This window comes from Canis lupus, chromosome 27 (genome assembly GCF_011100685.1).
Source record: "Canis lupus familiaris isolate Mischka breed German Shepherd chromosome 27, alternate assembly UU_Cfam_GSD_1.0, whole genome shotgun sequence".
Taxonomy (NCBI): domain Eukaryota; kingdom Metazoa; phylum Chordata; class Mammalia; order Carnivora; family Canidae; genus Canis; species Canis lupus.
The window spans coordinates 9541179-9560132 of NC_049248.1; the positions used below are offsets into that span (position 1 = coordinate 9541179).

Below are 18954 nucleotides of genomic sequence, written 5' to 3' on the forward strand. Positions count from 1 at the left end.
AAAGATAATGCTAATGAAATGATCAGACACTGACGGTATCTTCTAATGCTTTTGTGTTTTTTAATGAAAATTTTAATCTCCAAGTTTATCTCTAAATTGGGCAGCTTCTTATTTCTCTCTCTTAAGTACAATATGTGTGCTTCTTTACTTCTGAATCAATGATTGGTATACTAAGGTTTCTCTTTGTCCTCAGGTGTTTTTTTTTTCTCTCATACTTACCATGACAGAAATTTTGTTAGCCATGATATTAGTAGTATTGACTGAAAACTGAACAAGACCCTGTTCATTGGTAGTTGTGTTGTAAAGATAATTTGCTTCACTTGTAGAGATAAAGATACGTTTATTGGGGATAGGCACATCTTTCCCATCTATCAGAAGCACCTAAAGAAGAAAAGAATTTGATAAGTTATGTGGATAATACTCAGAGAAGACAGAACTCATGGGAACAAATTCCTTTGCTTCCATAATTGAAGGCAAAAGCAAAAGCAAATGCAAATCCTGAAAACAACACTTCCATGTTTACTACAAAATCGATTTTTTTCCTATTTGTATCCTCATGTCTTTCACCTTTTTTTTTTTTACCTTCTCTTTGGATCCTCAAGTCTTTTTCATCTCCTGAAACAAACCACGTAAGCAACCCCTTAAAAAATGTTTCTTTTTGAGAAAAATTATAAGTAGTTTTAAAGAAATACTTATAAAATGGATAATTAATGATAAGTACTTGTAAAAGGGGTAAAATTATTAGTTAAAATTAAAGTGTATACTGTAAATATGAAAATAATTTAATAATAGCCACAAAGTGTACACTATTATAGTTCTTATGTCTAAGAATAAAACTACACATATCTAGTCTAAACATACAGGAAGGCAAAAAAAAAAGAGAGAGAGAGAAGCAAGCCATAACATAGTCTTAATGACAGAGAACAAACTGAGGGTTGATGGAGGGTGATGGGTAGGGCATGTGCTAGATAGGTGATGGGTTTAAGGACTTGTGATGAGCACTGGGTATTATATTTAAGTGATGAACCACTAAATTCTACTCCTGAAACCAATATTACACTATATGTTAATTAAGTAGAATTTAAATAAAAATTTGAAAAAGAAAAAATTAAAAATAAAACCGCTTATTTATTCATTTCTAAATAGAACAGCAAGTATACAGGAGAATACTGATAGCCATAAATTTAGAATAATTTTTGAGAAATTCTCTTAAAATTCTGAAGCTGGCTGGAGATTGGCAGAAATATCTTTATTGTTAGATACGTGGTAGAAGAGATTTGACACAATAACTAACTCATATCACATTAAGCATTTTCATTAGCTACATGTTCTAAAAAGAAATAATACCTCTGTAATATCAGTGATATTTACAAAGGAAAGTAGTTTTACTGGTTTCATGGTTTGGGTCATAGTAATTAATTGATATCACTAACTAGATGTAGGTTATATCATTGTGCCCTGAAGGTAGGTACAACTGGATACTTCCTTTTTTGTGAATTGCAATATACTCTACCTGTCCAAAGAAGGGAATTCCTCGTCTAAAGTTCGAATCCACTTTCACGAATCTGAGTCTGGTTACAATGTTTGTGATTTCACAGGTCTCATAACCAGTAAATACTGGTTCTAAAAATATGTAGAGAAGAGTAAGTATTCTTGGAAGTTACTTTAGTCTTAAAATTAATTTCCTTCCACCTTCCTATGACCCTTATTTTGTTATGGAAAACAAACAAATGTTTATTGTTTCACTCCCTATATTAATTTAGAGTTCAAACCTGTTCTCTCTTCTCTGGTCTTGGCTTCCACTGTAAGTTGCATTTCATAACCCATATTTTTAATCTGGAGTAAGTTTGATTTTACTTGTTGGATGATGCAGCCATTGCTGTTAAGCTGAGAGAAATTAAAAAAAATTGATAAATACCATACTGATTAAGACAATAGTCACCAAATCTATTATTTTCTTTCCGATGCCGAGATGACTTCTTTGGGTTAAACATGTTAATTTATCTTCAGAAGTTTAATATTCACATCTGTTTTATAATCTCTAAGGGTTAGTCAGCAAAATGAGAATTTTATTGACAAAAAATAGAAATTCTTTTTCTTTTTTGGTGGGAAATATTTTGGGACAAGCTTACTCCAATGTCTTCTTTCCATTTAATAAAATGGGGTAGCTCAATTGTTGTCAACAATGATAGTGCCTAGAGAGAACACTAAACTAACCTGTTGACTGAATTTCTCGCAGAATTCTTGTTTTTGACAGTAAGCAGAATGAAATAATTTTCTGCACATGCTTACAGTCTCAAGTCCTGGGACAGGTTTCCCATAGGTGTATCTGTCACATAAGAAATAAATCAGGAACTGAGGAAAGGTATCTACATTTTCCACCACAGCCCAAACAATTTTTTTCTGCAGTTCCTTGCACTTCTTTATTATTTTGGGTTCATATCAGTTGAAATATATCTGGAAAATATATTTATCAAGAGGTACTACTCATTAAGGCATTTTTGCTTCAATGTACAATCAAATTTCCTTCATGATTAAAAAAATTCTTCCTTTTAAACTATTTATTTTTTATCAGTCTTTTTATTCTGTCATTATAAAACAAAAACTTGTTGTTTATACCAGGTGAGAAAACTTAGGTAATAAATTGAACATAGATAAATAAATAATAGAAATAATAAACCCAACATAATAACATGCACACACAGAAAGAGAGAGAGAGAGAGAGAGAGAGAGAGTCCTGATAAAACCTAACAACCATAAGGCATATAAAAAATTGTGTGTGTGTATACTCCATATTTCTTTTAGTTCTTTCTCTTAACAGAACAATTAATAATTGGTTTGCTTTGGGCATTACTTTTCTATTTGTAAATGCATCCAATATAACTTCTAATAAAAAACATAATCAGAGCAACTTATTCTGAAACCCTTTTCTAAGATACAGATATCAGTACTCAGATGCCATTAAATTAGACAAATAATTCCTTGGTCATTACTTCAAGACAGAATTGAGGCAAAGGTCCAGATGCTTTGATGCTTTCAGTATATAATATTTAGATGGGCATATTTTTTTGTTTTGTTTTGCTTTGTTTTCTGTTTTTTTATTTTTCCCTGCATGCTCCCTCTGCTACTGATGATTTGTAGGAAATGAGTTTTAATTCTCAAAGCTGAAATGAACATATAAGAGTTATTTGCAATTGCAAAAGGTTAAAGAAGGGAATGCTACAAGACAGAAAACATTTTCAAAACTAGCATTAGTAAGTCTTTCACTATCAATAATTACTTTAAATGTAGCAGATTAAATTATCCAGTAAAAAAATAGGGAAAATGGATAAAAATGTAAGATCCAACAATATGCTACATACAAGAGAAACACTTTAGATTTAAGGACACGCAGAAGATGAAAGTGAAGGGATAGAAAAAGATGTTCCATAAAAATGATAACCAAAAAAGATCAGGGGTGGTTATACTAACATCACACAAAATTGACTTTAAGTTGAGAACTATCACAAGAGACAGAGAAGAGGGATCCCTGGGTGGCGCAGCGGTTTGGCGCCTGCCTTTGGCCCAGGGCGATCCTGGAGACCCAGGATCGAATCCCACGTCGGGCTCCCGGTGCATGGAGCCTGCTTCTCCCTCTGCCTGTGTCTCTGCCTCTCTCTCTCTCTCTGTGTGTGACTATCATAAATAAATAAAAATTAAAAAAAAAGAAAACATTATAAAAAAAAGAGACAGAGAAGAAATTATACAATGATAAAAGGGTCAATTCGCCAAAAAGATATAGCAATTATAAATATATATGCACCCAGCATCAAAGCACTTAAATATATGAAGCAAACACTGCTGAAACATAAAGGAGAAACAGACAACAATACAATAATACTGCAGTATTTCAATAATAGACAAGACTATCCAGATAGGAATTCAATAAGGAAGCAGTGAGACTGAACAACCTTAGAGACTGTATGGTCTTAAGAGACATATTTAGAATATTATACCCCAGTGTTGGCAGAGATTTGCAGAAAAGGAATACTTGTGCACTCTTGGTGGAAATGTAAATTGGTACAACCACTGTGGAAAACTAAGGAGGTTTTCAAAAAAATTAAAAATGGAATTACCATGTGGCCCAAAATTCCACTACTGGATATTTATCCAAAGAAAATAAAAATACTAATTTGAAAAGGTATGTGCATCACCATATTTATTGCAGCATTTTCTTAAATAACCAAGGTATGGAAGCAACCCAAGTGTCCATCGAGAGATGAATGGATAAAGAAGATGTATGTATATACACAGTAGAATATGACTCAGCCATAAAAAAGATGAAGTCTTTTCGTTTGCAATAGCGTGTTTGAACCTGGAGGGTATTATGCTAAATGAAATACGTCAGACAGAGAAAGAGAGATTCTGTATAATTTCATTTATAAATGGAATCTAAAAAACAAAACAAATGAATAAATAAACAAAAGGCAGAATCAGACTTACAAAACGCAGAGAACAAATTAATTATTGCCAGACGGGTTGGACAAAATAGGTGAAAGGAAATGCAGAATGCAGTCTTCCAGTTATGGAATGAATAAGTCATGGGAATAAAAGGCACAGCACAGGGAATATAGTCAATGGTATTGTAATAGTGTTGAATGGTGACGAATGGTAGCTGCACTTGGAGTGAGCACAGCATAACATATAAATGTTGAATCCCTGTGTTGTACACTTGAAACTAATGTTACATTATGTGTCCACTCAACTCAACTCAAATAAAAAAAGGAACACATACCAAAAAACAAGTCATCCAAATCAGAAAAGAAGTAAAACTTATCACTCTTTGCAGAGGACATATTATATACTGAAACCCCTCTAATGACTTCATTAAAAAAACTATTAGAACTAATAAACAAATCCCATAAAATTTCAGCATACAAAATCAACATACAAATCCAAATATGTTTTTGTACACTAACAATGAGCTACATGAAAAAGAATGAAGAAAACAATCCTATTTATAATAGCAACAAAAAGAAGACTTAGTAACATACTTAACCAAGGAGGTGGAAGACTTGTTCACTGAAAACTACAAAACATCAATGAAAGTAATCACAAATAAATGAAAAGACATCCTATGCTCACAGATTGGAAGACAATATTAAAATATCCATATTACCCAAAGCACTCTCTAGATTCAATACAATCTCTATCAAAATCCTAATAGCATTCTTTACAGGAATTGAAGACATCACACTTCCTGGTTTAATACAGTATGGTCCTGGCATGAAGATGGATATGTAGATCAATGGAACAAAGCCAAGAAATAAATTCATTTCTATAAATTAAATTCTTTTTTTTTTAAATTGGTTTTGGATAAGGATGCCAAGAATACACAGTAAGGAGGAAAGGATAGTATCTTCAACAAAAGTATTGGGAAGACTGGATATCCACATGCAAAAGAATGAAATTAAAAAAAAAAAAGAATGAAATTAAACCCTTATGTTACATCATACACAAAAGTTGGTTCAAAATAAAGACTTAAATGTAAGATCTAAATGATAACATTTCTATCAAAGCTATGGGGGGAAAGCTTTATGGGGTACATATGAGTCATAGTAATCAAAAGCTAAATGAGTAAACACTATTCTTAGAAATATTGAGGGAACTTGAGTGTAAAATAAGGATTAGTATTGGAAAATTACTTTTAATTTTGTAAGGTGTGATAATGGCATCATGACTATGTAGGAAAATGTTAGCAATTTTTAGAGGTACATAGTACTGCATCTAGGGCACACAATTCATGATCTTTGTAGTTTATCCTGAAATGTTAAAGCAAAAAAAAAAAAATGCAGCAAATATAGACAGATGTTAATTGTTAAATCATGATTAGGATGCCTCTATTCTTTTGTGTATTTGAAATTTTTAATAATAGGCGGTCAAGATAAGTCATTGAAATAATTTTTAAAATTCTGTGGAAAATTGATTTGTATTATGTACCTGGCCAAGTAATCTCTCAAAATTGAGGCAAAATATGAAATTTCAGACAAAAGCAATTTAATTCACATCCCATGTACTGATACATTCACTTTTTCATCCAGGATATTGATTATCTTTGGCATCTGAACTTGGACCTCAAACTTGGGAAGTACTGTTGATAGAGATAATGGAAATAGGGAAGCTGGTAAACATTTAATGGAAATACAAATATCTCATGTCTATAACATTTCCCAAAATAATACCCTGAAATGCTGGATGCTTTTTTCAAGTGCCAACTTTAAGATGGTAAATTTTAACAATTCATGCAAAATGATCTGACTTTGTGGTCACAGCAGATCTTGATGACACTAACAAAAGATGCTGGCTCCACTGAAATAAGAATTTTGATACTTGGCAAAGTGTAACTTGCTACTGAAAATCAAGCTCTTGTGAGCTTCTGGTTATGAATTACGATGGCTTTACAAACAGCTCAAGCTGATTCTAAGGTACACCTAGGTGTCTCAATGGTTAAGCGGCTGCCTTCAGCTCAGGGTGTGATCCTAGAGTCCTGGGATCAAGTCCCACATCAGGCTCCCTGCCTGGAGCCTGCTTCTCTCTCTGCCTCTCTCTTTGTGTTACTCATGAATAAATAAATACAATCTTTACATAAAAATAAACCACGTTTAACATACCTATGGGAGATAGAGAAAGTCTAAGTGAGTGCATGCTATGAACCAAAAAGTTATGGCCTTTTCATTTTTCAGTATCCATACCAAATTCTACAGTAAAGGGGTGCTCTGTCCTTTCGTCTGATTCCTTTTGTACCACCACCTTGTAAAAGTCCTGAATGGGCTCACATGAGAGGGTAAAGACCAGCTGTTGGAGGCCACTCTCCAACCTGAGACTCTGCAGTTGTCCAACTCAATTTCTTTTTTGGGTCCTGGAGGTAAATAGTTACGCAGTCATAATAATCCTTAAAGCAAACAAATGACTTTGGGGTTGGTAACTGGCATTGTCTTCAGAAGAGATAAACACAGAAAAAAGATAAAACAGAATAAACCTGACACCTGGGAGTTGGAAATTTTAGATCTGAAAGATTTTTTTAATAGTGATTCATCTGTAAGGAATGTCAGAACTTGTAACCTTATATGTGCTGATTTCCATTACAAGACTCTCTCCGTTGCTTACCTCAAGGTATATCAATGGAATCTATCTGAAAAAAGGAAAGAAGAGATGTGATTAGAATTTCACCAAAGGCTATGATTTCAGACTTATGATCCAATAGCTTACTCAGGAAAAATAGTATCTGTAGTAAGATATAACAAAATTTAGCCTGCAATATTGAAGAAATAAAATTGCTTAGGGAAACCAGTAAATAGTTCTAAGAAAAGCATAAATAATGTATTTCCACAGCAATCATTGTGTTCCTATTTCTCTGGAAAATATTATTGGTGAATAACTTGTATTAATTTATTAATATTTATTAGCTTATTAATATTATTTACCAGTAATATATAGTAAAGAACATGACTATATTGTTTACTTATATACATTAGGAAATGGATGTTAATAGATATTAATAGAGTGATATGTCATTATAATTTAGACCAAATAGGAATAGAATTCCAGAATGACTTGGTTAACTGTTAACTAAGCATATTTTTTCTAACTTAAAAATTGCTTTTTAATTTAATTTAATTTTTAAAAAGATTTTATTAATTAGGGAGAGAGAGAGAGAGAGAGAAAGAGCAAAGAGCACAAGCAGGGGGAATGGCAGGGGGACAGGAAGAAGCAGACTCTTCACTAAGCAGGGAGCCCAATGTGGGGCTTGATTCCAGGATCCTGGGATTATGACCTGAGCCAAAGGCAGATGCTTAACCAATTGAGCCACCCAGGTGGCCCCTAAAATTGCATTTTTAAAGAAGCTTTGTTTCCTTGCTTTGTTGAAAGCTAATTAGAAGAAGGGACACTTGATCAGCAAAACCAAAATATTTATACATAATATATATTCTATACTATATCTATGTTACATTATATATTAATATACTTTATACAATATGTTATGATATTGTCTATTGTATGTGTATATCTATATATCTATATATATTCAGAATCAGTGAAACTCTTTGTGCTTTAGTCATAAACTTCTTGAGAGTATGGGTATGGATAACCTAACTTTTTATTGTGTCTCTTCATTATGTTTAATGTATTGTGCTCATGGCAATAAATGTAGCTATTGTTGAATGATTAGTTGCTATTATAAGAGAAACAGCTTCTGCATCTCTCACCCTTCAATTATGCCTTACACAAGAATCTAAATCTGTGGTGCGGCTGGAGCCCAGGTTCCTAAAGGAATGTCTTTTGTCTTCTTGCTTTTCCTGGACCTTCCTGCACCCTTTTGGAGGAGTACTCCCATCCTACCCCCCACCAAAACCATAACTCTTGAGATACTTACCAGTTAATTTAGGGGATGAAAGTTCTCATCCACAGAGACAATACGGTATTTTGCTGAAAAACAAATTCCCTAGTCAGACTCATACATGATAAAGCAGGTAATGTGAGTAATAAGGCAGGAGGCTCAGAGATAGGGATTTTGATGACTGGTTGCAAAACCTGCTGAGAGGTGGCCTTTCTTCTTCAGTGTTGCCCCAAATAGTGGAATTTTCCTACATACCTTTCTGTCCTAGTTCATAGATGGGTTTGTCTGTCTGGACAAAGATCAGATTTTGAGTATTCTTTACCAACACTGTGCTCCTCTTCCTAAAATATTGTGTTGGTCCCTTTATCTGGACAGTGAGGAATGCCACCTCTGAAGAGGACAAGATCTTTGGGAGCTAACAAACGAAGAATATTGCTGAGGAATTACACAGTCTTCTCCCTCCAAATCTTTTATTCATTACTGTTTTCAAACTCTCTTTCAGCTTCACAAAGGGCTAGATTAGTAAAAATGTTTCTACAATATGACTGAAGATAATAATATAAGATATAGGGGAGATATATCAGTGAGAACAGCCATAAGTGGGACCCATATCTTCAGATAGTTTACCTGGAACTCTAGTTTTAAATCATAGTTATATATATATATATAGTTATTAAATCATATTTATATATATTGTGAAGGAATGGAAAGAAGCCTCTGTAAAAACGTGGGAGAATATGATAGCTGAATATCTCGGCTGGGCAAACTTCAAGAGGTACTGGATGTTTGCCTTGAGCATCTTGCACCATTTATACATTCAGAGGACAAAGACACCTAATGTCTCACTACAGGAGAAAAGTTCTGCTACATACTGTCCTACCATGAGACTTTTGTATAATCTTTTTCTAGGTATTGGCCTACTCTGGCCTTAATGACATATCAAAGCTAGAAAATCTCTCTAAGTCATAATATTTTCTACAGCTGATAGGATTTTGTTGAACTTTTTTTTAAAATTTATTTATTTATGATAGAGAGAGAGAGAGAGAGAAGCAGAGACACAGGCAGAGGGAGAAGGCAGGCTCCATGCACCAGGACCCCGACGTGGGATTCGAAACCGGGTCTCCAGGATCGCGCCCTGGGCCAAGGGCAGGCACCAAACCGCTGCACCACCCAGGGATCCCCGATTTTGTTGAACTTAAATTGAATTTTAGCATTAGAAAAATATTTGTCTCCTATGCTGGTGGAAAATCCATGCTTTGTTCCTTTGTAGCTGAAAACTCACTCTTTTTAGAAGTCCTCCCTAACGTTCTTAAAGTCATTCTTTGGGATTCAACATCAGCTCCCCATGATTCAATATAATGTATCAAACAAGGACAGGCAGATAGGATCACAGTGAAGGAGACCCAGTAGAATAAGTTCTTTTCCACCACCAGGTCAGTGAAGAGACTCTGGTTCCCCTGAGGGACTCCAAGGAAGCCCTTATAGACACTGTCTCATTCAGGTACCTCAGAAGGAGGCAGCCCTTCTCAGGGCTCCCAGTGTACATTCAACAGGGAGGGGACCACCACCACATACTACCTGGGAAAAGAAGAAGGCTATATATCAGAGAAAAATGGAGGACAGCAAGCATTTTCAACCATAAATGTGTTTTCCATAACATTATGTATTTCTTGCTACAATTGGTTCTATACCAAATGTCAATGGTAAGATGGAAGTTCTATCATTGCCTGGTGTAAGAATTTATATTTTTTCCTCCTGAGTAGTGCCTCACCCACATAGTTAATCTGCCAGAAGTTGGCTTCAAGGATGTTACAGTTTTATGGGTATCCTCTGTGTTAAAGAGCATTAATATCTGAATTCCTCAGTATATATATATATATCCATAAAAGCATACATATATATATATATATCCATAAAAGTGTACATATATAATAAATTGCTGGCGATTATTCACTTTCTAAAAAGATTTTCATTAAAATCTGTCCAAATAAACATCATTTGTGCATGAACACCATGAGTGAATTTATATAAATTCAACTGAAAAAATTTCAGTGAACATATATCCATTATATAAAATAACTCATATCTATATTATAAAATAATTTTCTTTATAACATATAACACTGAAAACATATTTGTTGTTTCTCTAAGTTTCCTCAGATATGCCTTAGCCAAAATAAATAATTTTTTTATCAACAAGTTTTTATTTTTGTCAATAATTTGAATGTATTTAATTATTCAGAGGTATGGGCAATCTTTTGTGTGAGGTTACTTTCATTTTTGTTTAAGATTTTATCTTTAAGTAATCTCTACACCCAGTGTGGGGCTTGAATTTACAAACCCAAGATCAAGAAGTCATATGCAGCCAGTCAGGCATCCCTGTGAGTTTACTTTCTTGACTTTATTGATAAATTTCCTTTATCTATTATATTCTCACATATCCTACTCTATCCCCCACCCCCCACATATTTCTAGTCACAATTCTACCCATTCTTTGGGGACCACCCCAAGTGACACTTTTGACACAACAGGTGAAGCAGTCATCTTAGTATAATCTCTCCATATTCCGAATTCCTATGAGCTAAAAGAGTCTGTATTTCCTACGTATCTTCTACTTGCAAGGAATTGTGTTAAGCAGCCTCTATATTAATCCTCCTAGCAATCCTAAATGATACTATACATCACATTCTTCATGTTCATGACAGCTAAAACATGGGGTCCTCACCAGACCCCAAATTCTAATATACAAGAGTAAGACAGGGATCCCTGGGTGGCGCAGCGGTTTGGCGCCTGCCTTTGGCCCAGGGCGCGATCCTGGAGACCCGGGATCGAATCCCACGTCGGGCTCCCGGTGCACGGAGCCTGCTTCTCCCTCTGCCTGTGTCTCTGCCTCTCTCTCTCTCTCTCTGTGGCTATCATAAGTAAATAAAAATTAAAAAAAAAAAAAAAAAAGAAAAAAAAAGAGTAAGACAAAATCCCTGCTTAATTATTAAATCAGCATAAAATGTGACTCCTCAAAATTTTAATGATTTAATAGCTGCAGGCTTAAGTCATTTATTTATAGAGTTAATTTACAACTAAAAAAAAAAAGAGAGCTATTGTTTTCTTATATTATTTTACAATCCTTTCCCTTCTACTTCCCACATGGACACTTAAAGATAACCAGGCAATTTGACACATGAAAAACTATCTTATTATTTTTCAAAGTTAATAGGTATGAGACTAGTAAAAGAGAGTAACAGAGACTGTTTAGTTGTGGAATCTGGAAGTCAAGTTTGGTTCTCACATTCTCCAAGTGGTCTGCTCCAGCCCATTAGTCATGCTGTATGTGTTTTGAGTTGTGCCTTGGCAAAACTATATGCCATGAAATTAAAATCTCAGATTTTTTTTATTGCAAAAATGCTAAGGTTTTGTTCTAAAGCAGAGAAGCTCAGAGTAGTTAAATACCATACCCATAATCATTCATATAGTACTTCTCATTTAATCCCTTTCTGGCATCTAGATATTTTTTATCTGAATCATCTACTCTTTCAAAAATGGTAAGTGATAAAAATGATCATTTTTTTTTACTTCCTCATCCATATGTTTTTCCCTCCAGTTCTTTGATCTTCATAGGAAAGAAGGCATCAGGGTATTATAATTTTATTCAATATACTATTATTATTATTAATTATAAACCTAGTTGATATCATAATTCAAAAATTAATTCCATGTATAGTAGATATTTCAAACAACTATTTCATGAAGATTTGGTTAGTATTCATTCAATAGATATTGAAATTGGAATTCATTAAGGTTAAGTAATTTGCCCAAGATTTCATCTGTGAGCAATTAAACTATTAAAATATTATTTAATAATGGATGTTTGCATTTTAAATATTTGCCTTTGCAGGAGTGACTAAATTTTGCAAATATTAAACAGATAACTTTTAATTTTCTCTTTTTCTTCATGTTCCCTGCCACCTCTGTCTCTCTGAAGGCAAAAGGAGAACACTTACTGGATCTTTTGGGTAATATCTCACATCAAGGGATAATAATGCTGGAGGGATATGGGATATTTTCTGCATAATGAGAAGATATCTCTTCTGTTCATGACAACCAGGCCATGAAGTTTGTTGTTCTTTATCAAATGGTGGACGTGATGTAAAGATATAATTTTCAGTGGGCAGAATGATCATATGTTGTGTTGGACTGAACACAGTCCACTTAATATTTCCAACTCCAATAAATGCCACTTGCTTCATCCATTTAGCCTTTATTCAGAAATCTGAACAGCCCCTATGTATTTCCAGATGCTCTCTGGGTGGAATGCAGTGGAAGGTGGTACCATCCACAGTTGTACATGAGGTAGGGGAATGATGGCAGAAAAATGTACCCTCTACCGGTTACTGGGAAATTGTGCCTGGAAGAAATGTGAAGAAGAAAGGAAAGCAGATTGGTTCTGATTTCTGCTTCCTGTACTTTGGCCTGGAGAGGGCCAAGTGGATTAAGTGGATTAAGCTAACACAGAGAGAAGGATCCTTTGATCCCTCTGCACATTTAGAACTCTGGAGTCTCCTGTATTAGTCTGGAATGTAGCTACATTAAAGTCAGGAATACAGAGTGGGTAGGGTTCTGAACTACAAAGGGGACTCTCCCGTACAGGTTGTATTGGAATAGCCACAGGATTGGAGGCAGGCTGCTGTCACAAACTGGGGATTCTATAGGATAAAAAACAGCTGACATGAATGAGGGTCAGCCTGAGAGGACTTCTGGGACTTCTTGGTCAAGGGACCAAGCTGAGACAAATGGCTGAAGATTCAAATGATGAATTTTGGCAGGTAAGGAGAAGCCAGATTAACTGTGGCCAAAGAAGACCAAGGACTCTCAGACCAAAGACTCTGAGTCTTTTTCTCCACCAGGAAGGAATGGAGGTCACAACCTTCTAGCTCCTACTTTGAGGAGGAACTGGGGAGAGGTGGAAGAAAAGTCTTAGATTATTGGATTTCATGAACTTTACAACTCAATAGTTTTCAATTATTCCCTTTCCCCCTCCCTGGTTGGCTAGTTACTGGGGTCTCTGCTGAAGGCTCAGTCATTATCAAAAAACAAAGGAGCCATACTTCCTCTACCCGTGTGATCTACAATAGGAATTAAACTGCACCCCACTATACACTATAACTATTTTTATAGCCAATGCTTTCCATCCCAAAGAACGATTCTGTGAAGGTGGGATTTGAGATTTCAGTGTCTAATCAAATCATGCCTTCTAGTGACCACTTATTCTATTTCTGATTATGATGACCCAATGAAAAAAAATTGAAGTGTAGAAAAAAATGAAAGAAATAATCCCATTTATGATTCATCTCTTATGATTGGAAGGTATCTTAAGAAATGGAAGGGTAGCATTTAATGGGAAAGTCAAAGCAAAGATATAAAGAAGAGGGAGATAAAGCACAGACTCTTAAGGAAGAGACTTTATTTTTATTTAAAAAATTTTTTATTGGAGTTCAATTTGCCAACATTTAGCATAACACCCAGTGCTCATCTCAAGTGCCCCCCTCAGTGCCTATCACCCAGTCACCCCCACCCCCCGCCCACCTCCCTTTCCACTACCCCTTGTTCATTTCCCAGAGTTAGGTGTCTCTCATGTTTTGTCACCCTCACTGATATTTTCACTCATTTTCTCTCCTTTCCCTTTATTCCCTTTCACTAATTTTTATATTCCTCAAATGAATGAGACCATATAATGTTTGTCCTTTTCCGATTGTCTTACTTCACTCAGCATAATACCCTCCAGTTCCATTCACGTCGAAGCAAATGGTGGGTATTTGTCGTTTCTAACGGCTAATATTCCATTGTATACATAGACCACATCTTACTTTATCCACTCATCTTTCAATGGACACCGAGGCTCCTTCCACAGTTTGGCTATTGTGGACATTGCTGCTAGAAACATCGGGGTGTAGGTGTCCCAGCGTTTCACTGCATCTGTATCTTTGGGGTAAATCCCCAGCAGCGCAATTGCTGGGTCGTAGGGCAGGTCTATTTTTAAATCTTTGAGGAACCTCCACACAGTTTTCCAGAGTAGCTGCACCAGTTCACATTCAAGGAGGGGACTTTTAATTAATTAATTTAATTTAATTTAATTTATTTATTAATTTTTTTTAAGGAGGGGACTTTAAAAGAGACTTAGGGTTCTGCAGGGTCTGAAGCATTGGTAGAGAGCAGGACAAGAAGTAGCATGAAACATGAATAAGGAAGTCTGCCTTTCTCCATAGCGAGGGACAAATCTCAGCAACTATATTGAGCCCAACTCCCTGCCCTCAGCCTGCTGCCCGAGACATCTTAAATTTACCAAGCTTTATGTGGCTGCTATTTGCAAACAAGCTCCACCCCAAGGCCTTCAAATGGAGCTCAGAATTGGGCAAAGCTTCTCCCAAAAGGCCATTGCTCTCCGTGATTGCCTCATTACCCTCAAGGCTCTGACAGGCTCTGAGGTGTTTCCAGAGGATAAAATTCATATTTTAATTAGAATGAACTTTTTATTACTTTGACAGCAAAGCTCCTGGTGAGCAGCTCCTTAGAAGAGATTCATGCATGTTATTATGTATATATTAAACCAGTTGTATTTTGTTAGAGTAGAACAATTCTTGGTTATCATCAACCAGATGTTATGTTTCCACTCTCCCAGTGATAGAATCAAGATTGTCTCCATCTCTCTGACATCACAAATAACTCTTTGATAAATATCTTTTTAGCATGTTTTCTTAGACACTTAGGCAAAACTTTTTGGAGGACACATACACACATGTGGGACTGCTGGATCCAAGGCATGTTCTCAACTGACTAAACACTGCCAGATTACTCTCCAGAATGGTTGTATTACACTATAATTCCACCAGTGAGTGCATGAGATTTTCATAGCCTCAAATTTCTGCTGACAGCTGATCTTTACATTTTGCTAAATAAATGGGTGTGAAGTGGTGTTGTATCACTGTTTTAATTTGTATTTGCCTCACTATCAATGACTTCAGATTTTTTTTAAATATGCCTTTAGTTTGTAAATTGCTTGTTCATTTCCTTTCCTAATTTTTAAAAATTATAGTTGCTATCCCAGTCTAGTTGATTTCCTGAAATTTCTTTTTCTTTTGGGGATTTTATTCATTTATTTATGAGAGACACAGAGAGAGAAGCAGAGACATAGGCAGAGGGAGAAGCAGACTCCTTGCAGGGAGTTCATGCAGTACTTGATCCTAAGACCTGAGGATCAAGGCCACTGCTGAGCCACCCAGGTGCACATTTCCTGAAATTTCTTGTATAAACCTAGATAGCAATTCCTTGCCATTTTAGACCTTCTGAACATTTCTTTCATTTTTTCATCTATAATTCTGTCCATAGTATCCTTTATTTCTTAATGTTGACTGATCAACTTCTTTTCCTTATGATTTGTGCTTTCATATCTTGGTTTAAGATATTTTTTCCTGGCCCAAATTTGACTGACCCTTCATTAAGTGTATCAGCAAACTATCTGTATTCTAACTTTACATGTAGTTTTCTTTACAGATCCAAGTTGTGTGTGTTTTTTTAACCTTTAATTTTCCTAGCCCCTTGTATTAACGATCTTTTTAAATGCCATAGATTTGTGGTGCCACTTGTATGTCTGTTATAGTCTCATATATACATCAATCTATCTCTGAACTCTTTATTTCCTACCCGTTCATTCTTGCACCAGTATCCTTCTTCCCCACCTACGTGTAACTTGAGCTTATTCATTTCATTATCTAAGTATTTGCTTTCTTGCTTTGTTTTGTTTTATTTTCCTCTGCAGCATCTGTCAGTTGCTGAGAGGGACAGTTAATATTTATTTTGAATTTAAATTTATTTTCACTTTTGTTTGCATAATTTTAATGACTATGCATTGACAATGGGCATAGCTTCCTGCTTTGTATTTCTTTTAAAGTATATAATGTTCCTCATAGTCTCTTCTGATTTTATTTTTCCTTAAATTTAATTTTGATAGATATAAGATAAGATTGCTACCTGGGGTAGCTTTTCTTTGGTTCATATTTATTGCTTTATCTCATTGCACATTTTCTTTTTTCAAACTTTTTTCTTTTTTTAAGAATAGACAATACATTGCTAAATTCTCCCCCCTTTTATCAGCTAGTTTAATAGTTCCTCTCATTTAGTTGTTAGGCTTAATATATTTACAGTTATTGTAATTTCTGGAAGTTTTATTCATCTGATTTAAAATATAAACATTCTGTTTTGTCTTAGGATTGTTGCTATTAACAAAGATGTATACTCATGTTTATTTATTCCTGTGGTAGCTTAGGCTTTCCACGTCTTCCATCTAATAAGGCAGGTATTTTAGAAATTTCCTATGTACATTTAGTCTCTTATACATCTATCCCACTTCCCATATACTTTTTTAAAAAGATTTTATTTATTTATTTATTTGAGAGAGAGAGAGAGATTGTGAGCATGAGCAGGGGGGAGGGGTATGGGGAGAGGAAGAAGCAGATTCTCTGCTGAGCTGGGAACGTGATGCAGAATGCCATCCCAAGATTCTGGGATCATAACCTGAGCCAAAGGCAGACGCTTAACCAACTGAGTCACCCAGGTGCTCTCCTATATACTTTTATTTTTTATTTTTATTTTTATTTTTTTTATTGGTGTTCAATTTACCAACATACAGAATAACCCCCAGTGCTCCTCACCCAATCACTCCCACCCCCCACCCCCCCACCCTCCTCCCCTTCTACCACCCCTAGTTCGTTTCCCAGGGTTAAAGTAATGAGTTATTGAGGTTTGTGCCAGTTACCAATTCAAAACCTTCCAAATCCATCCTTCATTGGCTACTTTGCTTTGTGGAGCTGGTATCTGTGAATTTTTATCCTTTGGCAGGATGTTAAACTTTTCTAATAAAGAGTTCTAGAGGAACATTGACAAAGGAAGAAATTTCTCTTCTTGGTTCTAAGGTACTCCTTCTGCAGGTGTGGTTTCTGCAGTCCCGGCCCGGCTCCTCTGGTGTGGGATTCCTGCAGTTTGCATGATCTGTCGGGCACCCATTTTCAGCAGTGTGTGTGGCTTCTGCACTGCTAGGCTTCTACGGTGCTCCATAGCCAGCAGCACGTGGCAACTTCCTGTGGGTGACTTTCTCCAACACCAACCGAGGTGTTTCATAGCAAGACTGCCACCTGCCCAGTACCTTCCCTTGTCATCTGGTTTCAAAGCCTTGGTGAACTTCTCTATCATCCAGTGAGCCAGGGTTGCTCCCTCTCCAACAAAGTTCAGTACTTAGCATTGAGCAGTTCCTTTGGATGCACTTCAGTTCTGTCTTTTCCTTGGTGCACTATTTCAGCCCAGGAATAGTGTCTGCTCCAAATAATCTCTCATTAACCTGATCTGTTTTTGTTTATAACACTTTATACTAAACTCCCTCTCTTCAAATTACAATGCGGTTCTGATCCCCTGACTGTGCCTTGCCTGATACAAAATTATACTATCTCAAGTTTCTTTCTTACCCATTTTATTTAAAGAAATCCATAAATAGCATTAATACTTTAAATCATTATTGCTTTCATATCTTTTATAGCACACCTTGATTTATTTCTCTTTTTTGTCTGCAGACTATCTCTTGAATGCTTTTCATTGGAGGGCTCTTGTCTAGCAAAACTTCTGAGGCTGGGTATACATGAAAATATTTTTATGTTCTCACATTTAAGTCATGATTTTCTTGGACATAAAGTTCTTCATTATTTAATTTATTTTATTCTTTTATTATTTATTTTTTGGATATAAAATTCTTGATGTGAAGTTTTTCCTTAGTGCCTTTTTCTCTGGAATTATTTAGAATTTATCTTATAAAGATAAGTTTTTCTTAATCTTATAAATTTTAAAAGTTTAGTATATGTTCAGTTTTGTGTTTGTGTTTTTTTTCATCTCTTTTATGTTGTTATTCATATTTTTTTTGATTCTAGGAAACTTATTTCCATTATGTCTTTATATTTTTTCCTTTTAACTTCTACTTTCATTTCACCTCAGAAGTCTAAGATGTAGATGTTCATGCTTTTACTTCAATCTTTCATATAATTTAGCTTTCCATGAGCATTTTCTATGTATTTATTTAAACTTTTCTGCTGCTTTCTTGCAAAGTTCCTCAACTGCATCTTCAAGCTCATTATTTTGTTCTTGTTATACACATCAGAATATTAATCTCATAAATATTGAACATTATGTATTTATATCTAATGTTCTCATTTTTTTGTACTATGATTTCTTGTTTTTAATTTATATTTTGTATACCTTTTATTATCTACTTTAAATATTAGGATTATTTTATGTTATGTTTATTCTGGTAATTCTTCTTTAGATAATATATGTTGGCCAGTTTGCTGTGTTTCTTTTATAGGACTTGAACAGCCAACATTTGTTTAGTTATTTTAGTCTGTGTGCCCATTATTAATGGGTTACTTTGTCCAATAATATATGTAGGGAAAGAGCCAAAGATAAGATCCTTGTCTGTGATCATGCTAGTGACTTTAAAGTATAGGGAAGGAGAGTCCAGGGAGGAAATCCTCAGTCACCAAGTG

General features: G+C 35.1%; 1 protein-coding gene across 1 annotated transcript in view; it reads right to left on the reverse strand.

The window, feature by feature from the left end:
- Positions 1 to 14635, reverse strand: part of PZP (pregnancy-zone protein) — a 36009-nt gene extending 21374 nt beyond the window's left edge. The window contains 13 exon segments of the mRNA XM_038577901.1: positions 220 to 381; positions 1514 to 1623; positions 1773 to 1887; positions 2218 to 2329; positions 6046 to 6130; positions 6732 to 6898; positions 7148 to 7167; positions 8414 to 8466; positions 8633 to 8792; positions 9769 to 9833; positions 9836 to 9920; positions 9922 to 9951; positions 14549 to 14635. Coding sequence (XP_038433829.1) covers positions 220 to 381; positions 1514 to 1623; positions 1773 to 1887; positions 2218 to 2329; positions 6046 to 6130; positions 6732 to 6898; positions 7148 to 7167; positions 8414 to 8466; positions 8633 to 8792; positions 9769 to 9833; positions 9836 to 9920; positions 9922 to 9951; positions 14549 to 14635 — 1251 coding nt within the window.
- Positions 14636 to 18954: the final 4319 nt, after the last annotated feature.